This window comes from Leptidea sinapis, chromosome 26 (genome assembly GCF_905404315.1).
Source record: "Leptidea sinapis chromosome 26, ilLepSina1.1, whole genome shotgun sequence".
NCBI classification, from domain to species: Eukaryota; Metazoa; Arthropoda; class Insecta; order Lepidoptera; family Pieridae; genus Leptidea; species Leptidea sinapis.
The window spans coordinates 5,243,000-5,268,741 of NC_066290.1; the positions used below are offsets into that span (position 1 = coordinate 5,243,000).

The 25,742-nt window shown below is 33.6% G+C and overlaps 1 protein-coding gene across 6 annotated transcripts; it reads left to right on the plus strand.

Annotated features, from left to right (window-relative positions):
* Positions 1 to 399: 399 nt before the first annotated feature.
* On the plus strand, positions 400 to 25,387 carry LOC126972571 (synaptosomal-associated protein 25-like). 6 transcript variants are annotated; one of them, XR_007731155.1, is made up of 9 exons: positions 403 to 765; positions 10,970 to 11,066; positions 12,093 to 12,134; positions 13,893 to 13,941; positions 16,405 to 16,522; positions 16,787 to 16,915; positions 18,242 to 18,386; positions 20,948 to 22,486; positions 23,959 to 25,387. XR_007731155.1 is itself a non-coding variant. In XM_050819428.1 (8 exons), the coding sequence occupies exons 2-8, from the start codon at positions 10,971 to 10,973 to the stop codon at positions 24,022 to 24,024; spliced, it is 645 nt and encodes a 214-aa protein (XP_050675385.1). In that variant the 5' UTR covers positions 400 to 765; position 10,970; the 3' UTR covers positions 24,025 to 25,387. The 6 variants fall into 6 exon arrangements, 4 of the variants coding, with proteins under 4 accessions (XP_050675385.1, XP_050675388.1, XP_050675384.1 ...); XR_007731154.1 differs by lacking the exon at positions 13,893 to 13,941 and adding an exon at positions 15,720 to 15,768 and having other exon boundaries at positions 404 to 765; XM_050819428.1 differs by lacking the exon at positions 20,948 to 22,486 and having other exon boundaries at positions 400 to 765.
* The last annotated feature ends 355 nt before the right edge of the window (positions 25,388 to 25,742 follow it).

Here is a 25,742-nt window from a genome sequence, read left to right on the forward strand (position 1 = left end):
GAATTCTCTTTTCGAAATTTAATCTTCCAAATATTTAACCAACTATGGTGGGTTTTCAGAGTAGTGCTGTAGTCGTGAGAGAAAATTAGGAAATGTTAAATGTTGAACTAGAAGGGAGGGTCCCTTCAAGTTCAATTTCAGTTTGTGAGACTGGCGACTTAGCAAGAATCAAGTTTTTTTCAATTCATTTTTTGAGATATGGAAATCAAGTTTTTTTACTTCATTCAATTGACACTCGACAGTTGACAATAACATTTGACAGTTCTGTCTGTTCAAAACTGTTAGCAGAACTTAGAGTTGAAAACAAATCTTACACCTAGGGAATAAAGAATAAATTTATTTGAAGATAAGTTTGCAGTACTACTTATGTCAAAGAATTTAAACTGATGTGTCATGTGAAGCCGCCCTTTTCATATCATAATATATTTCAATTTGAAATTTTACGATATTTAAATAAATACTAAATAGCAATTTAAAAAATTTAACTTCATATCAACAAGTGACAAATAGCCGCCTTAATCGCGTTCAATAATATTATAGAAACTTTATGCCGCGCATGACAATTACACCTTGAATTTAATGCGCATAGTCAAAACATTGCGCATTTCAGAGGCTAACCTCATCGAATCAATCGACCTACAGTGCCGATGAAAGCTAGAGAAAGGCTTTCAATTAAATCTTCGTGCATATTACAGTGACCTAGTGTGGAATTCATCTGTACCTCAGGATTCTTATTTTCTCCCAAGACTTTAGCTAAACAACCAGGTGAGTTCGATTATTTTTCCGAATACGTAAGCATTTGGTTAAAATGCTATTTATTAATAGAGCAACTTATTAAAAAAGGAGTGTCAATCAATTTGAAGACTAAAATGTTACTTTAAAAAAATTGTATGGTGTCGGTATATTCAAATACCTATAGAGCCTATATTCAAAATTTTATAGAATGCCTATAACATTACAAAAGCTTCCATCAATGACGTCAGAGAAATAAAATAAGCTCATTTATAAATTTGTTGTCAATTCAGTGTAATTCTATAAAGGTACATAATAGTGTGCAATTTTTGCTCTTATTATTATTAACTTATTTACTTATTATTATTCTTATTTTAACCAAATGAATACTTATTCCTAATATACTGAACTTATATATAATTTATTATATTATGTATTAATAATAATTTGGGTGTAACATTTCATACCTATCTAATTTCATTTATTCATATTGTTATGTAAAATAAGATGTTTTCCTCACCAATCTAAATCCTTAATAATTGCTAAGTGACTTATGACTTAAAGGGTGTCAGAAATGTTGTATAACTATGACAATAAAATTAATTTCTTTGGTTTTTATTACTGGTAATGACACTTACACTTGTGGTCAGCTCTGTACCTAACAGCTCTTACTACTGTCTCTGTAATTGGACTTCCAAAATTTATAGAGTGAATGTGGATACTGACCACTTAACAATTCTAGTAGGCTTCCTAAGATACATAATAGCTTTAAGGGTAAATGTATACACTTCTATAATAAAGTCCCAGCCACTGTTCAGGCATTATCTATAAATAAATTTAAATGTTTTATAAAAAAATGGCTCTGTCGTAAATCCTATTACTCCTCTGCTGAATATCTAAATGATTGGACAGCCTGGGACTAGATTGTGATTCTTTTATAGCGATAGAAATGACTGTACAATATTGTATATTTTTATTTAAAAGAGCACAAAAAAAGAATGCTGAGAGAGTTTCTTGCGCCGCTTCAAAATCAAAATCAAAACGTTTATTGAACTCATAACATTGATTTACAATGGCTTAAGTTCAGTCATACACTAAATTTCATAATAATAAATAAATAATATCAAACAGATAAAATTAAAATCAAACAAATCAAATAAGCAATATAAATAACATCAAACAATTAAAATCACATAAAACAAATCACACTTTAAGTAGATCAATTCAATTCCAGGCTGCTTTATCATTTAAATAATCTTGGATATTCTTCTCTCTCAGAGCGCCATTTGTTTTCAAAGCGGTAGTAGTATCTAGTAGTTATTAGAAATGACATCAAAAAGAATTTTAAAGGAATCAATTTTGAGAAAATAAATGCCTTTTAACCTGGTTTTGCTAACAGAAGCAATAGTAACAGAATTAGTTAGTGTAAGAGGATGGATGCAAGTGGTAGAAGACAGGGAAGTATGATACTGTTTACCTCCATAGGAGAATGAATGAATAAACATAAATTTTTGATTGTATTGTATTTAAAACTCTTTTTCCGAAACTGTGTGATTGTAATGTTAATTAAAAATCTTCTCTGTGTTACTCAGTATATAAATACTGCTAGGATATAGTTAATTTCCCTAAGTAGGAAAGTATTTTTAATAAAAATAAGTTAAAACAAGGACATGATGTACCTGATGGTAGCACCTTTATCGTAACAGTGACCTGAATTGTATCTCATCACAAAGTGGCCTTAGACATAGAATTCAGTGGTGTATTAAAGAGTGTGCAAGAAGGTGCAATGGCACTAAGTGACAGGTAGCAAGGAGTGGCAAAATTACAAATGTGAAAAACTTAACTTCCACTGAAAGTAGAGACATTAAGAGCTGCCTAGCTCTGCGTAGATACTATCAGACTACTGATGGATACTTGCGTAAATACTACTGTAGATTTACATAATCTTGTTGCACCGTGCCACTCCACACACTAAGATGAAACATCTTATGTGCTTGTTACATGCTGTTAATGCTGATCTCATTCAGCAGCACATCTTTACCTAATATCATAAAGAGGTGAAGATTGTTTATTTTGTACCCCTTTTATATGTACTTGTATTTTTTTAAGTAATGAATAAACAGAAAAGTAAGTTGACATTTATCTATAGAAAACTCATTTTCACTGAGTAACATGGACTGTATCTTAATATATATAAAGTCAGTTTCCTGATGTTTTTCTCTAGTTAAACTAATGAACGGATTTTAATGGGGATTACTTCATGGAGTGCAGTGTAGTTTCCAACTTGAGAGATAAGATAGTTTTTATTTTGATTTGGTATATATAATTATTTTTAGTTTCAAATATTTGTTTTGTATGGACATATTTTCTATTAATAAAAAACAGTATTTTTTTTTATTAAGTACAGAACAATGTTTGTCGGGTCAGCTTGTTGTATTAAAAAATAATATATAAAAAAATATTTCCTTTGCACATTGCAATAATTTAAAATTAATTAAACATTATGCCTTTGTACTTAACACTTTACTGTTAAAATGAGCAAGGTGCAATATTATGCATATTAATATAATGAGTGGAGATTATTATTAACTAGGACCCAACCCTATATATATATATATATATTAAATTATTCCGAATTAATATAAATAAAATCACCCTTAGAATATAATACACTGGTGCTAATTGTTGAAAATTGAAAGCAAACCACTTATTTTTTGAAATGTCAATTATGAATTGTTTCACTATTTTGTGTACTGGCAATTTCAGTCTTGTCAAGATAACCTCTTACATTACAATAACATTGATACAAGTCTAGAAATTTGTTTTATTCCTAAATATGGAGCCATTATTACCCAAGTAAGTTTTTATATACAGTATTTAAGTATTTGATTTGTTGATTGTTATTAAAAAAGGCATAAAAAGGCATTTATTTTCTCAGAAATTATACATATTATACTATTTACATAAAATACAAAGTTACCGGTTACATAAATACATTATATTGTATACTATTTCAGACATATTTCTAGGGATAAATTTTGTATATAGATAATCATTTTTGTATAAGTATTTTTAACTTACATACTTGTTACTGTAATGTTTATTATTGTCTAATGTGTAATAAAGTACAACTTACTTCTTATCTACCTGTAAAATGTCTCTTATATTTGAGTTCAGGTGTGTTAAATAATTTTGTGATTCATTTATAGAGTTATTTGCATTACATGTATATGAATAAATGTTAGAAAAAAGAATCAAATATTTAATGTGGGTGAATAATTAGTGTAGTTTGCACATTATTTTAGGTCTATAACGCCATAAGACTTAAGACTGCCTTACTTATTGGGACCTGAAGAACACAGAGAAGTAGGTTAGGATCACTGCAAAAGGATGTGTGTAATGTAAGCCCAACCATATAGTGATAGTGGGTATATACCTAATTTACTATAAACTCAGGTTACTTTGGCATGATGAATGAATGACTTACTAAATGATGTTACATCTTGGGAAGGGAGCGACTGGCCCTAGGCTATGTATAGAATAAATTTAATTATGATATAATCGGCCCATGGTTTATCTAATTTAAATGATACTTCCTGCCAAAAATACAAATAGGACAAAATTTTCTGTCTGTGACAGTGGATTCCAGGGCTTGTACCAGTTAAAACTAACTCTACTTTCTTGTAAAGTTTGGAGTTTGACATTAATATGATAATATATGTTTGATATTAATAATAAGTAATGAATATGAATTGGTTGCTAAAAATTTATCCATCCTGGCAGTCACATTAGTAAATCTAATATTATGTCTTCCTAAAAAGAGCTAATGTTATTAATGACCTTTAAGAACTACCCTAGAACTTTCTTATTCATTTTCACGGAAGGAGAGGAATGAAGGAACTGGTCACCAGATAGTAAGAGATCACTACCATTCACACTCATTCAACACCAAAGGAATCACAGGAACATTGCTGATCATATAAGTAGAAGTACTTTTTTGGGCAACAGTCTTTCAGGGTTTGAATGGGTGCCATGGGCACTTTAAAAAAAGCTTGCAAGACCAAGTTGGCATATCTCCTGTTTGTGATATCTTAATGCTTGTTTGAGAGCATAGTCGGCATTTTCCATTTGGTGACCTGAATGCTCTTTTTCCCTCTGGCTTGAAATCCAAATATTTAATGTCAAATCACCTATTTACTAGTCAAAAGACCTGAGAGGAAAATCTCTGTTTTGAAAAGAAGAGTAAAGGGACTCTCAACATAGGACTTATAATGTTTTCATTTTCTTTGTATAAAAGAGATCCAGATGTGACAACGAAATTGTATTGTGCATTTTGTGTGTGCTGAAATCATCTATATACTGGAAAAGTATAACACATAATATTTTCATGGAATTATATGATGGCTGAGTTTGTTGCGCCCATTCTTCTCAGGCCTGAGGCATTCATTTTGGAATGGGTGGTAGTTTTTTTTGACTTTCAATTAGTGATGTCACATCCTATTTTGTGGTCAGTTGTAATTGTACCCTGTTAGTGGTGCTTCAATGCAGCACCACCATGCAGTTTCATATATTTATCATAATAATTTGAAAATCCATTTTTTTAGTATTACAAAGTAATAGGTATAATTAAAATAGGTATTAAATATACAAATTAATATAATAGGTATTAGATATACAAAATTTAAGTATGTATACTAAAATATATGGATAATGCGGGACTCAAACCAGGATTTTGGAGTTTACATCTCCAACAATCATTACTGTTAAGCCATCCGTCAGCTATAAATACAGTCACTTAAAATGACATGTATTTCTACCCCATCATCATCAGTTTTTGTGCTATTCATTATTCAAGCAATGTTTGAGCAGAATTATCTGTGGCAGATATATATTTTTTATAAAACATACAGATATCTCTATGATGCTAGTTAAAGATGTATATTTGAAAATTTAAAGCTTTGTAGTAACCATGACTAGACCCTTAAAATTGCCATTGATCCATTGAACTTTTATTGATCTCTGACTCTCAACGCTTCACGCCGTTCGAAGCTAATATAATTACATTAGCAGAATTCTTTGAACTGCTTTACTTTTTTTAAGGCTGTCCATAAAGAAATTGTCCATTTCAAGCTTTAGGTATAAGTATGCAGTAAGTAAAGAAAACTAGACTTTTCCTGAAATATATATTTCTACAAATACATGCTATTTACATATTATACGAATAGAAATATGAATAAGCGAGAAGTGGAACCCGTGAGGTCGCGGGTTCGAGTCCCGCATCGTTGATAATTTTTGGGTACAAATTTAATGTAAAACCTGTGATCTATAAAAACATAATTTTGTATTAAAATTGAAGGTAAAAAAAATAAACTCATAAAATTTTGTAGCAGATACAAAAAAAAAGTCGTCCAATCTCTCGATACACACCGCATCACCTAATTTCGAGTTAACTTGGGGTTATTACTTTGTATTATTATTTTATTTCCAGATTTAAAACGCGTGAGCTAACTTTTTGTGCTCTTTCTGACACTACATAAGGTCCATAAACATCACAAATTATTTTCGAGGCACGCGTTGCGTTTTCTCCTTTATTGTAATAAAATATTTAAATACCTAAATCGAATTTCTTCGTTCGTTTCATTCCCTTTGGTATAAATAAAAACAATACCAGATACAAGGAATTTAATTATTTTATAAAGATTTTCTCCATGAGGTTGGTTAAACATTTATATTTGCGAAATGATTATAATTTGTCCTTTATTTACCCGGCTCTCGAGAGAGCGCGCTTGATTGTTTTTTTATGAAAATAAGGGACGGGACGGGCAGGACGTCCAGCTGATGGTAATTGATACGCCCTGCCCATTACAATGCAGTGCCGCTCAGGATTCTTGAAAAACCCCAAAAATTCTGAGCGGCACTACAATTGCGCTCGTCACCTTGAGACATAAGATGTTAAGTCTCATTTGTCCAGTAATTTCACTAGCTACGGCGCCCTTCAGACCGAAACACAGTAATGCTAACACATGAATGCTTTAAAAATTGAGAGCGATCTTATAATTTGCCCTTAATTCCATAACTAGATATTGGTAGATCTCCAATTACCCTCATTGACTCAGTGCTGCACAATGCCGAATTATGCTGATGCTTAATTGAATTGATAACAGTATATTCCTGTAATATAGTTTATAATTTCGAATTCTAAAATGACACTTTCAATTTTAATTTTAAATGTGGAATATAAAAAAATTGTCAGTGTTTGTTCCTTTATCCATACTTATATTTAATTTTAACACAGTCTGAATAAACTTTTATTATTTCCAAAAAAAAACTACAACGAAAGCAGTATTTTTGGAAGTTCTCGATTGAACGTTGGGCATTATACCGCATAATGCGCTTTACTGGTGCAATTGGAAAACTAATTATTATTGTTTGTTTAACGCTATAAGTATTATGGAAAGTGCTAGAATTGATAGGAACCTGTATGACAGTTACCATGAGCTTTTTAACCCCATTGGAACCTTCTTTGTGAGCAAGTCTTTAATCCATGCGGGCGTAGCCAAGGGGCAAGTTGCTATCAAATCGTGTAGATACTTAAAAGCATGGAAACTTGCGAAGTGTCTAACAAGTAGCAGACGGGGTGCGGGGGGGGGGGGGGAAGATGCGCGCGCATATTGATTTTACCCGGACAAGTTGTAGCTGTATCAACTAACACCAACATGCCGCCGAAACTTCATCTTGAACATTTTTTCAAATTTTTTTTATTCAAGAGAATGACCAACGAGCATAGGTCTTGAGAGAGGTCACCTGATGGTATGGGATCACCTGCCCTTACTCTCTTGTAACAAAGAATGAGTGTTATAAAGCGTCAAAATGACGTACATTTGAATAACATTGATACGAGGCGAGCATCGAACCGGGGGCACGGGGGAACGGATCAACTAGTGTAATAATAATGTTAAATATATGTCCTACTCTAATTACTTTATTTGGTACGATAGTTTGGTCATAGGTCTAGATTCGTCATGCACATTTAAATATAATTGCTTGCTTTTAAGCGTGAACTCTGCTTTTGTTATTAAATAAAAAAAAATATTATTTACTTACAGTTATGACCAACTATCTATGTTTCTGTGTGGTTGCGTTGTTGTTATAATAAAATTAGGATAAATCTGCGACGTAATTAAATTATGAAAACTAAAAACATCGGTTCTCTTGCGTTCTAGCCGAGAGCTGGACATCTAATTATTGAAAACATTTCAAATAATTAATTACCATCATATAGTGGGAGGCTCCTTTGCACAGGAAGCTGGCTAGATTATGGGTACCACAACGGCGCCTATTTCTGCCGTGAAGCAGTAATGTGTAAGCATTACTGTGTTTCGGTCTGAAGGGCGCCGTAGCTAGTGAAATTACTGGGCAAATGAGGCTTAACATCTTATGTCTTAAGGTGACGAGCGCAATTGTAGTGCCGCTCAGAATTTTTGGGTTTTTTGAGAATCCTGAGCGGCACTGCATTGTAACGGGCATGGCGTTTCAATTACCATCAGCTGAACGTCCTGCTCGTCTCTTCACTTATTATCATAAAAAAAACGAGCAAGTATGGTGATTTTTAGCTGTAAATAATAATAATCTTGTAAAAATGAGTTCGACATATCAATAGGCTTCCGATTGTTAGAAAGAACAGTTTGAACACCCACGCAGCATGGTCTGTGTTTCTGTTCCAAGTTTCAAATGTCAAATCTATTCCAAGCAAGTGAAAATGCTTCACAAAGCTAACTGGCGGAGGTGGTGCGACGGTTCTCTACATTTTTCAATTTCATGCTATAAATTTTCTATGGGGTTTCTTTTTTGGTGAACAATGATTTCGAATAACTGGAGTCTGGCTTGAACATGAAATCTGGCTTATCTTGGTCTCATTTGAAAACAGGAATGTTTCTGTTGAGAATAGTGCTGATCGTTTCTGGCAAATGCAATCCATCCATGCAAGTTTGTGCTCTCCTTTCAGTAAAGTTACATTACGAGCTACTCTTCCAAACAACTGACAAGACAGTACAATATTGTATATTTCTAAACTAACTTTATTTGTAATTTTTGTCTGTCTGACGGGACTTTTATTGGCAGGTAGCTGATGTAATAAGGAATAACTTAAACTACGTTTATTTAAAAAAATCTTTTACTTTATAAAAATAAAGTAATGTTGCAATGTCCCAAAAAGCTATTTTAAAATAAATAAGGCTAAGAATAGGGTTATAAAATAAAAAAAATAATGACAATTTCAAAAGAGAGTCAGAATTCCGAATTGAAAGGTCAATTCTCTCTCTTATGCATTAATAAATAACCTCATTAACGTTATATCATAAAATACTTTTATGAATTGTACTTTAATTACGACCTATAAGCGACCTTTGGTATTAATAAACCTATGAAACAACAGTAGTTATAGAGGTGTTTTAAAGAGACCTTATTCCAAGCCAGCCTTGGTTCTCATTAAAATTCAAAGTCAGACGAACCTAGTCCGCACGCTATCGCATGTCGGGCTTAAATTCAAGCAAACACTGCCATACTTGTCCTGAACTTTACTTTCCGTTTTCAACGCGCTGATTTACCGTCGACATAACATGTCAAGCCTTGCGAGAGAATAATAATTTAACCACTTCTTCCGGGTTACACATACGCAACAGAACGGATTTACAAATTAACTTTTGACATGTCATTCGCATGGATTCTTTGGGACTGAATACCTGTGCTTATTATTTTTGCAAATAAATATATTATTATTCTTGTTTGTTACAGTCTTCTTACATTACATTACATACAGTTAGATTGTTTCTAGATGCCAAGCTGTATTTACCTTGACCTTTTTTTAGTTAGTTATCGCTACATAGATGATATTATGATTTATTCATGTCTTACTTTTGGCGTGTTTGGAAAAAATATGAGTGTTGTTTTCTTACGATGCGCGCTCACTGCGGCAGGATTTTCCGACATCATGAAGTTAGCTGATATATCTTCTAACATAGAATCAAGGGAGATTTTCAAGATATATTTTATTTAGCAAGTGTCGCTGTCAATATGATATCAATACTATTGTAACCAAGATATCAGAATAGCTACAGAGTTTTATATTTAGTTTTAACCTATGCTGCGGCCATATTGTCGCGATAAGGAACAGATATGTGTTACAGTGACGCATCTGGACAAGAAATTCGTCGTATCATTTGAATTTAAACGTATTGGTGTTGTTTTTGTTTTACTATACAAAAAAAGATTAATATCTTAAGTGGGAATATAAGTACACACAGTCTCTGCACTACTCCTGGAATAATATTTAAAGATATATTAACCTTTTGGAGCCTAGTGTTGGACACTCATAACGCTTGCTAAAAGAAACCGTGATTATAGTTGGCATGGCATGTCACTTTTATTAATTTTATCAGCATTTGTAAGCTTCACTGGTGTACATTACCTACCATTACACTTAAATACGATTTTTTTAAGAATCACCACATCAATCATTACATCAAAGACTATTTATGCTCAAAGTATGTAGATTTTGGTATGCAGCTACTTATCAGAACACAAACAGGGAGTGCTATTTTCATTTTCCTTTGTACCTATGCGTTATTAGTAGCTTTATTCTATACTACCCAGTTATGAATGGTTGAAAGAAAGCCATTTTTGTAAAGTGCACGTGTTACATTGAGGGTAAAAGTGTAGAAATAGAGATGACCTTTGCTATCAATATAAGTTGTATAAGCGTTGATACGGCTTCGTTAATTACTGCGAACATAGCTCAAGGTAATGGCTCCCACGTTTCAATACAATTTCGATAGCTACGATAGCCACTCCTCAAGGTTAGGATACCTGTTGATTGAGTCATGCTTCTTAATCACGAATACGTTCCTACTAACAATGTATTAAATTCATTGTATTATGTCATTAAATAGATAAGTTTTGTTCGCGTACCTACTATTCGCTGTGTTTAGAGGACAAACGCTAATATAGTGAAGGTACCTTACCTAAAGGTGCTAGACTTAGAGAGGATGTATGACAGAAAATTTAATGTAAAACAATTATTACGTGATTGTCGAAATTCATCCCAATAAGAGCATGGAAGCATTCCAAGTCACGTCTGCGCGCTAATAATACTCTTAATATCCAACCTTTTTAAAATACATACCCATTATATAATTGTAGAGACGCAACTAATTTTCCAAATTCAATTTTATTGTTTCAGAATGCCATCAGCAGAGCCTCCGCCACCCGCCGAAAATGGCGCGCCAAGAAGTGAGCTGGAACAGCTCCAGATGCGAGCTGGACAAGTTACTGATGATGTATGTCGGCAATTCATTTATATTCGTAAAAAAACAAAAATTTATACAATACAAAAGAGACATTAACCACCATTTTATGGCTATTAACCTGTTCACATACTTAACAATATAGCAGTATGTTTAAGTACATATAAATATTGTCCGTATTTCCCTCGCGAATTTTGTAAAACTGTACTTGGAGGTAAATCGGCCTCAACAAAATGCTCAAATCTTATACGCTATTGGAAAACTTAAGTTCATGCTAATGATTGTATTTATAACAAATAATTTAGAAAATTTATGTACACGAAAGAAGGGAAACATATTTTAAATGTCGTCTGATGGTAATTTATTACTACACCTGCAAGTCAAGATCAGACAAATTGCTGGAGTGTTTTTAACCAAGTACAGACATAGGAATCCTATCCTATCTTTGAAGCAATTTTGTGTTAAGAGTACGTTTAAGAAGTTGCTGAAAAACTGCACTATAGCACAGAATAAAGTGGAAGTAGTGCAGAAGTTTTACCAAGTGTGTTGCTGTTCCAACTCCTTTGTGTGGAATTACTTGTAGCTGTAAGGTCGAGGAATATGATAAAGCTACCTTACAAATCGCACGTGTAATGTTTAAGTATATTGTATTTTTAACTGATTTTTTTATTACTTATCCATGTTTAAGAAGAGTTTCACTCCGATGACATAAGCAAAGAAAATATAACATGTACCTAAAACATTCTGACCTGAAATTGTCGCTATGTGCGATGACCCAATCGGGTATACTACCAGCTATATTTGTTACCATTTTAGAAACCTCAGCAAAGACAGAGGAACTGTCATACTGCTTCTTCGTAATATTTCGTATACTTCGTAAAACTAGTAAAGTAAACATTTCGTTACCTCTTTGAGAGTCTGATAAATTTTATAATGTTGAAAGAAATGTAAATGCATATGTAATAAATATTGTTACAAGTTCCGATAAAATCATATTTTCGTAAATTTTAATTTATTATATTAATTTCATATTTTTACATTACCAATTTTATGTTTCAGTCTTTGGAATCGACAAGACGTATGATGCAACTATGCGAGGAGGTATGTTTGTGTTTCTGTTATTTAAATATTTAATAAGAAATTAATAAAAAAATTAAAATATCTTATATAATCCCTTTAAAGTTTGATGTCACCAAGAAAAATTGTTAAATATTTAAAATGTCGAGAATACCTTTAAAAAGTTCTAACAAGAATTCTATTTAATATTTTAATATGATATAACTTAGTGTTTAATGAAGTTACAATTTCAGATGATACCTTAATACTCACGGATATTTAATCAAAATAGATGGAGACAATTCTGTTTCAAAAAATAGTAGCGGATTCGTTTGCCTCAGACGTGTTTTAGTTAAAGTAAATTTTAGTTCCCCTAATAGTTTTATAAGTATTTTTGTTGATTTATTCCATTAGTTGTGATATTTTATGACCATGTGAGAGAGGTGTTCTCGATGCGAGGGAGTGAGGGGTATTGCGGCAGTGTTTTGGGTAGCCCCTAGCTCGGTTGGACCCTAAAGCCCCCCGTACCCATAGGGCGCAGCCTCTGCTATCTTGGCTGATGTGTTTCAATGTCGCTATTTTGTTATATTAATCGATGTGTATATTTATCGTAGATTTTGATTTTTGTTTTTGATTATTTTCCTGTGCAGTATAATTTTATATGTATAATGTTTTTCGTTTACGTATTTGTTTTTAACTATATTATATGGGTGTTGCATGATCCGTGCCTTAATGTATCCAAAAGTGTTAGAGATGTCTTAGCCCTTTGTGTTGTTCGTAGCGTTGTTAATCAATGTGAATTGGTAAGATCCTATTCCTAGAGTTTGGAATTGACAGTTAAAATGTTTACTGGGTTTCCCAGTTTAATGTGTTTATTATGGTACTTACTTATTTGTTATGACAGTACCAAAGTTAACTGTCGAATCCGTTTTCAATCAGTTTAGTTAATTCTCAACATAGCATGGTAAGCCCGTCATTAATAGAATTGTGTCCGATGTTAAAACCTTCTATAGAATTCAATGCTCCTTTAGTTTCGAAAATATAACTTCAGAAAATAATGCTTTAATTGGTTATAGTGGATTTGCTTGGGCTTGCTTTCAAAACAACTCTTGAGTAAACGCTGTCTATCTTCTATTAGTTATTTTAATCTGCCCTAAGGGCGTATCTCTCCTAACTACACTTATAGCATTATCTTTATTTTAATCTGTTCTCATAATCACTTCGAATTCTTCTATATTTAAAGCTACGTTCTCATTAATAATTTTCATTAACCATGAAAGATGTTTTTTATAGCTCTTGAATATTAACATTTTTTTACTCCTGTCTTTTTATTTTATTCTCTTATTTATTTATTCTATTTTCTTTTAGTTAACTCTGTATTAGGTCTCTGTGTAGTGGCTGCTGTCTGTTGTTGACTGTATCTTATTGTATGATTTTATGCCTTCTCGAACATTCACAATACAATCAAAATGGGCGTAAACTACCTATCACTAAACTCCAACAGATTATCGAGCTACACCTTGCAAACTCTCACAACAAATACAAAACAATTGAATACTTTTCTGGTTTGGTTGACTCCCTATTTTACAATTTATTTATGTATGCACTATATATTTTGTTGATATGTTATGTTGTTATGTTTTACAAATGATATCGGCCTTACATCACATTGATACACAGCTCAAACTTCAGAAGGACAATGGGTGAACCATTACACAGTTGTAACAAGTACTATCACTCACTCCACTATACCCCTCACAACTAACATGCTCTCTGACTTTTTTGTTTCTGCGGCTGGTGTAGAGCAAGGAGGCTGGCATTCGTACTCTGGTTGCTCTAGACGACCAGGGAGGTGAGTGAAAATATTACAACACTAAGTTACCTACAATTTTATATATTTTACTTTTCGCTAAACATGTTAAGCATCCCAGGATTTACGTGAAGGGGTCCGATAATGTGGGTTTTTGGGTTTCATTGCTAAATAACATCTTCGTAATTTAGTAATATAAAGATGCTGGCGCATATTAAGTATCATTTTGTTAGCTCTACAGCCGCCCGCATCTTTGTATCATTTTTCGTTTCGTAGTATTAATACACTACTTTGCACAACTTACTAGCGAGTTATATTGCCCAAGTCGACGCCCGTCGAACAAAAACGAACGCGAAACATACAAATAAATTGCTTTCAGATTTTGTACTTAAATGACATAATGCAATTTCAGTTAATGAACTCGACCTACTAAATCACATAAAACTTTATTTAAAACGATTATATTATGTAAATTCGAAACGCTTCTCCTCAACGCACGAACGACTCAACATCACACAGATATAATTCATAATTCATGAGAAACTGAGCACATTAAACCCTCTGGTTATACCTGCAAGCTTCACTGCATGCATGTTGTTCGAGTAGTGAGTGTTAGCGTTGGGCGGTCGCGGTTGGCGGAGCGAAGCTGTCATGACCCGGCTTCATAAACCTGACGATGAGGGGAACGGAAACAGAGACGGTTATTGGGCGGTTCAGTCAGCCGTAAGACGGGGCTTGGTTTCGCCCGCCGGCCGCGTCGCCGGTCGCACGCCGCGCACGTGCCTCATCCGCCGTAGGGCGCCACTGCGCACGCGCGCCCGCACGCTCGCACGCACGGCCGCGCCCGCACCGCACCGCGCCGGTCCCGCGCGCACTGTCAGCACCTCCCTGCAGACCCACACACACCCCGATACTCTCTCCTGCGATATATTATTTTGATTTGTATTTTATGTATAGAGCGAGGACGCCGGGGGGCAAGCGCTTCATATGTTGAGTCACCAGGGCGGTAAGAGTAACATTGAACACGTGGGTAGTGGAGCCGTGTGAGAACGTCTGTGTTGAATGTGCCGTATACTAAACCTCTTTTGTTTTTCTTTGACGTTTCTCTTGAATAACGACTTATCTCAGATCGATGTTGCGTATGTTTCTATGTTTATGGGGATGATTATGACGTCATAGTGTACATAGAAAAGCCCGATGGCCGTTCGTTGCTAATTGTCGCCACAACTGTCACTCTATCCTTTGCTGCAGATTTAATTTGTATGAGCTGCGCAATCTGTTTAGTTCTTCCGTTGATATTATTGATCGAAACGCTTTTTATAGGAACCTATTATTTATTTATCTTTCCGAAGCTCTTACTATCTTCTCTTTGTAATTCTGCGATATTGATATGTGTGCGCGTTTTCCGATTGTTGACGTATAGAATATATTAATGGTATACGCCTTCATTTCCTTCATGGCTAGCAGCGTATTTAATGTTAGTGCAGTAGGTCTGTTATTGTTAGCTCGATGCGATAAATGTCTGTCTGTACGGCGGGTGGCCTCGCCTCCGCGCTGTCCTCCAGATGTATCACTCGACCCATCCAAGAATGGCTTCATTAATACGCTATTTGCTGAGTCACAATTCACATCACCGCTGGAGGAGCAGCCGCCCGCCCCACTGCGGCTCACCGTGATCATTTTCATGTATTTTGTTTTGTTTAGTTTTCATTTTTGAGTTGAAGTACCGAGAGGGGAAGATGAAGCGAGTGCGTCGGAGCGCGGGCTCGCCTCATCTCATCTCGCTGGCGAGCTATAGTGACGTAATTATTGTGTTGTAGAGTCACGAGGTGGGCATGAAAACCCTGGTCATGCTGGATGAACAGGGCGGTAAGCATCCAGTAGTATTACTAAATCATAACTTAGTAAGGCTTTGTCTGATAATAATGATAATTCAGTTACCTCAATAACAATTGAAATCAGATGACAGTGAAATTTCTGGATAAATAAGAAAGGTATTAAAACATCAACAGTCATGCACTAAAATGCTCAATAAATTGTTAGCTGCTCGTCTCGACCTTTGAGACAATTAAAATGTCCATCATGCTGTTGAAATGTATCGATTTTGGTTTTTGTTTTGTTTTTTTTCTCTCACGCATCTAGCTATGCACGATTTTCAATCTTGCTGTTGACTGCATGAGTAATATTTACTAAGTTGTTATTTAAATGTTAGTTATTACAACGTATTCACTTTAGTAACAGCACAAACATCATCTTAAGGTAAATTTTAAATCAATTTACACTGTACCAAGTGTAAGGCATTTAATGAATTCAAAATTGAGAATGTAAAAGCAATAATCGTAAATTAAGACGCGTCTCATGCTTGTCCTACACTTGATCAGTTTATTGTCGAGAGCGTTGAGAATTTACGAAATTAAGATGAATTTAAATGTGAACGCGATTGTTAGGCGCTTTGAATATTGTAGGACTTAATTGTAGATCTTAATTCAGATTGTGTATGAACAGAGCAATTGGATAGAATTGAAGAGGGGATGGATCAGATAAATGCTGATATGAGAGAGGCTGAGAAGAATCTGTCGGGGATGGAGAAGTGTTGCGGGATCTGTGTGCTGCCGTGCAACAAGTACGAAATGAGATTTATTTATTTTGAATCTGTATTAAAATAGTATTTATTGTCGTGACAACATTTCTCAGAGATTATAATGTAACAAGTCCAAACAAGCGCTAGAAATATATTGATATTTTATTTACATTCACTGTACAAAATCGAATGAAATTTAATTTATTTTCAATAATGGGTACATAGCTACTTGTCAAATAGCTGTGTTTTATTTTTGTTCATATTTTCCGATACTGTGAAGTAACTGGTGCGATGGCGAAATTTCAGAGGAGCGTCGTTCAAGGAAGATGACGGTACATGGAAGGGCAACGACGACGGCAAAGTGGTGAACAACCAGCCCCAGCGAGTGATGGACGAACGCAACGGCATCGGCCCGCAGGCCGGATATATTGGCAGGTCGTTATCACATTGATATAATATTACGGACCTATCAAATACCTGAGAATAAACCAAGAATATGAAAAATCTTGAGTATATCGCTGTAAAACCAGTGTTTTGACATTGACATATTGACAGTTCAATACAATGCTAATTCTGATGTTTTCCGAATGTCAGGCAGCCTTGCAAATAAACGCGGGAAACGTTATGAGCCAATCATAGGCAAAATGTCTATTTGTAAACATTTTGCATATTCTTGGTTTGTTCTCAGGTATCATTTTATACGTAGTTTATTTGTAAGGCCATATGGGTTTGTTTTACAATGCGGCTCACACAGCGACGCGTTTCCCCAACACCGCGACCGTGAGGTATATTTACTCAAGATATATTTTTTTCAATATATCTAATTATATTTGAAGACGGTATTTGTTTTCTGAAAAGGTTTTTTTCTGAGAATATTAATCAATATATACTTAGTCCGTAAATGAGTCTTAATACGTAATAGGTACATGATCAAGCCCCTTTTATGCGCAGTTATGAAGTGACGAGCAATATGCCACGAAAATGGACCGTAGTGTTTTAATTTATCAAAGCAGCCGCTGTTAGTACGGAATGTGAAAGGTATCACTGTGAAATGCTTGAGAAGTACATGTACTCTCCCTTTCTATGGAATTTTGTTCCAAGGTTCTTTCTTCTGGACTCAGAAGAAGGTACCAACCTCACGAACCTCAAGGGACAAAGAAACACCTAAATTCAGTGCATTATGGGCTTAATTTTTAGTCGTTAGTAGAATTATGTGATGCAATGAACCTCTAAAAAAGGTGTACGCACGCAAGAAGTTATTCGTCTTTGGACAAAAACCCTTTAAAAATTATTTCTCGTGCTATTTTACGTTTGTAGAAATATTTTTTCTACGTATGTTGTAATAAAGACGGTATTAAAAAATACAACCAATGAAATTATTATTATGCCACATAATTTAGTTAAATAACGTGTAATAAAATATTATTGAATTATTTTTATACAATTACAGAAAGATTATTTTTTTATTGTAAAACTTGTATATAAATTGAAATTAAATATTGTAATTTATTTAATTCTCGTCCATTCGTTCAGTATACATGTGAGTTACAAGAGGCTTGGTAGCTGAAGTACTAATATTATAGTATACTAATGGTATAGTTGACAAGCTAACGTCAGGGTGTCGGTGTGCGCGCGCATTGTAAAAGTTCACTCTGATAATGTTTCCCTAACGCGCCATAAAAGTGTAACTCAAACAAGATGGCGGCTTGTCACAATGAGCGATGCGCTGTGACACTAATATGATCCCGCGACGTGTTGCAGGATAACAAACGACGCCCGTGAGGACGAGATGGAAGAGAACATGGGCCAGGTGAACACGATGATAGGTAACCTGCGCAACATGGCCATCGACATGGGCTCTGAACTAGAGAACCAGAACCGACAGATCGACCGCATCAACCGCAAGGTAAAAACACCTCATATCCATTCGCTCATTGTTTTGTTTCTAATGTATAGGCAAAGGTTACAAGCGAAACAGCTTAAAATCGTGGCATAATAGAAATTGGCCATTAACACAATAATATTTTGACAGAATTGTTCTGATACCACTTGGACTTTGCCAAAGCATAGAATAATTTAGAAGTTTTTTAAAATGGTACTTTGAATCAACAGATAATGTAATTTAATCTTTATCGGATCGATTTAAAATAAAGAATTTTAAAGTTACAAGTAATTTTTGAAATTGTATTTTTAATAATGTCGAATATTCTATATATAGTGTATTTTTTATACCTGTGTGATATTGTAAATAATGGTTATGTTATACGTTGTTCGATTCAAATTGATTTATTGGCTTTCTTGTGGTTTTTCATTTCACGGAGTTTTACTCATTCAAATGATCATACAGAAATAATAGTTTATTTTAAATTAATTCAAATATATCATAAAGAAAATCTAAGGCAAAAAATATATAAGATTCAAACCTATAAAAGTGAATGCAAATAAATGGATCTATTCGACTTAAGTTCACGCATCGCTTGAATATATTTTGTGTTAAAATTTAAATATGACGAAATGAAAACCTTGAACTCAAGCCACATTCATTGTATAACTAATTGCGTGCACTCAGTTATTAAAAGGGAACCATTTAAGCATTAATTATTCGGCTCCGTGAAATGAAATCTATAAAAAAATATATTTTGTAGTTTGTTTATAAATATATGTGTTGTCTAAAATCAAATAATAGTTGGCGAGCATGTACAATGTGTGTCCATTGCATGTCAGAATTGGTGTTTTGTAGTGTTAGATCGTTCCGCAGTACCGTTACATGAAGGAAGACTATTACAGTAAACATTTTGAAAGACATCCAGTAGATTCAACAGTAAAAACTAACTCATTCAGTTAAACTAACTCTTTATTAACACTATCGTATTTTGTGTAACTAATACTTGTACATGATGTAACACAGGGCCGGCTTTTGAGCGGTAAATATATTTAACCGTCAAAACACATAAATTCTAATTATTCTCCCATTTACTACTTTGACTTATAAGTAAACGTAATAATTATTAAAGAATGTACAAAGTTTTGTCATATTAACGCCAGTGTCGCTAATAATTAAAACTTTTCAAAAGATTTAAACGCGTGCTGCCGTATGCGTTTTGATGAAGTAAAAAAAGGGCTTTATCTAAAGTACGTATAAGCCGCCCTGAGTTACTTTATTAATGAGTTGTTTTATTAACAAAACAAGACAAATACTATTGTGTGTCGTAGGGTGAATCGAATGAAACAAGGATAAAGGTCGCCAACGACCGTGCTCACCAGCTACTCAAGTAGACGACGGCAGCATCACAGACATACACACACAACTATCTCTTGGTTGCACACAAATATAATATATTGTTCATATATTTACAATAATCGAGGAACAAGAATTTAGTCTAACAATCATAAATATTTAATTGAAGATGCAAATACAAGCCTAATATTAAAAAGCAGCATTTTAAAGATGTGATAATGCTTATAAAAGCTTTTTTTAAATTACTAATTTCACTTTTTATGTTAAACAAAATGTGAATATTGTCTACGATGCGAGTTGAGCAATATCAGGTACTATCCGACGTAAAATATTATGAAGTAAGTGGTTGATCTTTTATTTGCACTGACTTACGTAAACCATTATTTATTCACACATTTCTTTAGTTTTTTATTATAAAGGGATAATAATGTTGAATATTTATTTATTACATAAGAGAGGACAAACGAATTAGTTGTTTGTTGAAATACTGTTGATAATATTCAAACATCAACACTAATACTAGTAATTTTCAATATTCATTGTCATTTAAGCTAAAAAAATTCAAACCTTGACATCTTAACACATATGAAAAACAATTTGCGTAGATAATATATTTTATGTTCTCATAAAATGTATTAATTCCTTAGCTGGCTTCATTAACAACAATAGTTTTGTAGTTGTCTGTAAATGATGTGTACGTGCTATCTGGATTTATTATTGTTTCTGAGCTTGCCCGGTGTCATTTATTTTAATCGCATGAAGTAATTGGTGTCGCTGTTGTGTAGTTTGTTTCGCAGTAACTTTTATTATGAAAGTATACCATTACAGTAAACATAATGAAAGACATCCAGTAGATCCAACAGTAACCTACCGCCTTCATACAGTTAAAACAACTCATTATTTACACTTTCATACTTTTGTCATACTTGTACATGAATTTACACAGGGCCGGCTTTAGCTGTGAGTTGTAATGCTATCCTCATTATTTTATTGTTTATATTATTTGTATGTTTTTAGTAGTATTAATTACTTTGTCTTATTAATTTATTTTTGTGTATATTTTTTTAATGATGACGATTTTATAAGAACGAGTAATTTGTATGATATAAATCAGTTATATATTTTTGGTGACCAATTGTTTTTTCGAGTTAATTTTTTCGCTGGAAGCCGGCCCTGTAGTCTATTGTTTTGTATTGACAATACCAGACAAACACTGTTCTGTATCATAGGGTGAATCGAACGAAACGAGGATAAAGGTTGCCAACGAGCGTGCACACGAGCTCCTCAAGTAAACGTCGGCGGCTCCACACAACAACACACAACCACACACAACTGTTATTTCTCCGTTTTAATATTTTTTTACGCAGCAGATAGAAAATATCGGACATTGACCTTATGCTACCTGTCCTTGTCGCTCGGATAAGTCTTTGTAATTGTGTCTAAAGTACCTACGTAATATATATAATATGTAATCGTATCTAGTGGCTTATCTAGTAACGTTATATAATCAATGAATTCTAATGTTTGCAACCAGTACATTGCTTAAACAGTATTTTAGTTAACTTTGCTCATAACATTTATTCGCATATAATATAATAAATATATAAAATTCAACTTATTATAACGAGGAGATTACGAAGTTTAATATAAAGTTGTTTACTTGGTATTTAAAAAAATCTAAAATTATATTATCATAATAATATTTATAGTACTAGTATAGTTAGTTAGTGTAAACTATTTTGAAAATAAACCCTTTTTGTGTTTTGTCTTACAATTTAACACGAAATCGCAAATTTTCTTATTTTGGGAGTATTATGTTAATGTACTGATTTTTTCATATATTTTTATATCAAATGAGATTATATTTGATCAGAATAGTGTTATTTTTGAATTTAAGGGTAAGTTATTTCATGAAAATATGACGTAAGGATCGTTTGATATGTGATAGTAGATCGAGAGCTAGTTGTAAGAGCAGCATAACAAGTGTTTCTAGGTTTATACACTTCAACGAATTTCATAGAAGCACTTATGTTTAAATAGTCTGCTTTCAATAAATTATATAAAAGGTTTCTGGGAAAAAAATCGCATCACATTCACCATTTTTAATCAATAAGTATTAATGGAAAATGTGACTTCTTAGAAATTACATATCGCATAAACATATCTGCTTCTATGGAATTGTAAGATTTTCTACTTAAAAGTAAAGAGCATTTCATTACTTTTTTCTTGTGTGAAATTGCTTGCGTTCAAGAAATTTCATTTGTAAAACACTGTTGTGGACGGTAAAGTAGTTTATGAACATACTTTGAGTAATAAACTTACAAATTTTTCTTAAGTTAGGTGACGAATTTAAACATAAATATTGTTTGTTTTTGCAAATAGTAACTAAAAAGTTAAATATAAAATAAATGTTATTTCAGTTGTTGAAAGGTTATTCGTCGAGATTTTGTTAAAAGTATAACAAAATAACCGATTTGCATCCCTATTATCGAAGTAATCGGCGGGCGTGCTGCGCTTGACAACAGCTGAATCCCCCATACCATAAAACTCAGTGGTCATTTTGTTAAGGGATGTCCATTAAAGATTGCGATAGCAAATCGACAGTTGCTATACGTGTAAAATTTATCAAGTCTTGACGAACAATCTAAAGTTTATAATCACCGCTAATTTTAAACTTATAGCGATCAATGTACACAAAATATGTTCACAAGACACTACAGACACTAAACACACACACACAAACATCACGAGGACAGCACACAGACATTGTAAGTATTATTTTTATTATTATTTTTACTGTGAAATAAACGCTTGTGCATCGCACATTCAAATATTACAGACGACGTAAGTACCCGACTCCAAGAATGGCTAACAAGCTTACTTTAAGATATATTTTTTGATAATATTATTACCACAATTCTGCTTTTGTTAACAATGTGTTCTAGCATGAGAAAGTCCATGCCAGTGGACTTTTTTTTAGATTCAATCATTTTATTTAACCGTGAACTAGGGGGATGCTGACGTATTTGAGGTTAGAAATAGCACAATAGACATTTTAACTCACAAGTGTTTGCACCTTGCACCAAAATATTGACATAGACTTATATTTCCATGTGTTTTTTATTAGTTCCTATAAATTTTTGGCAAAACAGTATTGCAAATTGGTCAATCTGAAATTTTATGTCCGTCTGTCTTCTGGCTGTATCCAAAACACCGCAGAAGTTAGAATACTTAAATTTTAGCAGATATATATTGCCGCTATAAATACAAATAATAAAAAACAAAATGGCATATTCCAAAAAGCAAATATCTTTTGGGATGCTACGGTACTGTTCTTGTGCGAGTTACACTCGCGCCTGACTGCACATGACTCGTTTTTTTTATAGAAGGTGCAAAAATGATCGTGCAGAGAACATGATGGTAAGCGATCAGCGCTTTATTTGTTGTAGAAGCTTCCTTTAACCCTTAAAACGACCGACTCATACTGAGTTATTAAGGAACACAAAGTGCAGCCTTGTGATAAGATCTACAATACTCCTTACATATACAATACAAGCCGTCAAAATTGACCATATAATGATGCAATTTTATAGTGAAGTAAAGGCTCATATAAACTTCTATTTGCAAAAATACCACCTATTTATAGCCCATTATTTGGAAAACTGGTAATCCCTTCCGTTGTCGCCACCAAAACTCTTTATGCTAAGTATAATTTTGTTAAGTTCAATCTGTCGTTACAGTTTGAAGTTGTTATAAGTGGATTTTACTGTACCTATTATTTACCATATTAGGCCCTGGCACTAATCTTGAGGGGGAGTGCCATTGAACCGTGCATATACAATCGCGCCACGAGCATTTTTTATACACGCTAAATGCAGAGGCGGACCGCAAGTGGGGCCTTGGGCGTAGTAAAATATGGCAATAACCACTTTTTGTTAATGTGTGCTGGGTATTTAGGTAAAGAAAAAAGAAAACAATAATTATTTGATTTATTTACTGGCATGGCACGCAAACAGCAATTCTTAGATATTATTGCAAAAAGTTATTCATTAAGATTCATTGGGTGCTAAGGGCTCAATATATCCACGGAGTTCTGGGCTTTTGCTCAATAACCCTTTATAGATCCGTCCCTGGATCTATAAAGCAATGTGCCGTCAATGATACTCAAGATTCGTAATATGGCCTTAAACCGATCTAGTTTTTTTAAATGTTGAATAACATTTTGAATTGAAATTTTTAGGGTGAGAGCAACGAGACGCGCATAGCAGTCGCGAACCAGCGTGCGAATAAGCTGTTAAAATCCTAAACACCTATATATATATGTAATACCCACTCGTATAAATTTACAAATCACATGTCAATCCTTAACGGGGCAAAAATAACAGTAGTAGAGCATTTTAAATTTTTATTTGCACATCAGTACGGCCCTGGATTTGTACAGAAAAAGTGATGTATAATTATTGTGTCAAAAATTCTGTTCATATATCATGTAAATATGTGGCAACCAAATGGCAATATTTTAATATGAAAAAGTTTGTATTAGTACACAGTCTGTATATTTTGTAATGTTTTTAATTTTACGGACCAATATAATATGAAAGTGGTGTTTCATCAATGCGGAAGTTTCTTAACATTTATGACATATCAATGTGAATTCCTAATTATGTATTAATGGCAATATTGAAATGATTGAGTTGAAAACAAATTTAATATTTTTGCCATAATATAATTAATTTATAACGATATTATAAATTAAATGGCCATGTAAATTGACAACTTTAAAAGCTATTGATGTAGGTATGATAAATTGAATTGAAAATTTATAGTTATGGCAAAATAAAAAGCTATTGATATTAGGTATGCTAAGTTGAATTTAAAATATAAAGTAATGGTAGTAGCGCCATCTTTGAATCAAATCGTTAACATCTCGACCAGAGATTTAACGAGGCCAGTAATAGATAGTATTGTAAGGTGGGCACGCCGATTAAATAGTTTAATATGAAAACAATAATAAAAGGAATTAAATTAGCTTTAATCTATTTCAAATTCTATAGTTATGCAGTTACAGTTGATATTGTGATTTCGTACCAAATTGTAATGCACGTTCGCTATAACCTCACGTCATAGGTACGAGTAGTTTCAAGAAAATACTGGCAGGTCTAATAACTAAAAAGGTACGGAGCTGGGAAGCTGGTATTACATTTTGTAACCACAGACATGCACGGACTATAAATGCATGGAGAGCGCGTCGGCTGATTTTTGTATTTGCACAAACTTACCAATCAGCGGCGGCGGAACTGCGTTGTTCGCTTCGGGGTTAGCTTCGCTGGCTGCAATTGGCCGACGCGTGGCTGACGCAGTGACAAATGATTCACTATTGGCGCGTTGGCGTGTAATCTGTGACCTAATCTTGTTCTTGCATGTTTGGTGAGATAATTTAAAGTGTAATTTTTTTTTTTTTTTCTTTGATTAATTGGCTAATATAACAGTAGATGACTTGTTACTCGGTCACAGATATAACAATTTACATCTCCTGCAATAAGTTTAAAAACATTATTAATTTGGTATTTATATTCTTTATTTTTGTGTGTATCAAAGTGCTCTATAAATTAGGATAGGATTAGTCCCATCCTAATATGATTAGGTATCAATGAGTGATTGATGTTCCAAATAAATAAATTATAGACCTGAGCTGTCAATAAACGTGTATTACTTAGAAGTTTTGTTGTATTCGACTGTGTAAATACCGAACATAGACTTGTTACTTAGTTTAAATTGATTACTACTACACTATCTTGCGGATTACTTGCAGCAAGACTGGTTCGGGTACGCCGTATTAGGCGTAGTATTGTTACCGCGTTTACCTGACCTATCAGTAAACTAATTTCCCAAAGTAGTCTGGAATTGTTTTTGCAGTCGTATAGATGAGCGCACTTCTTATAATGTGCCAAAACTGTTAGACCATGTACATACTTTGGTGATTATGTTTCCGAAAGTTTCTAAACATTAGTGACCCAAATTGTT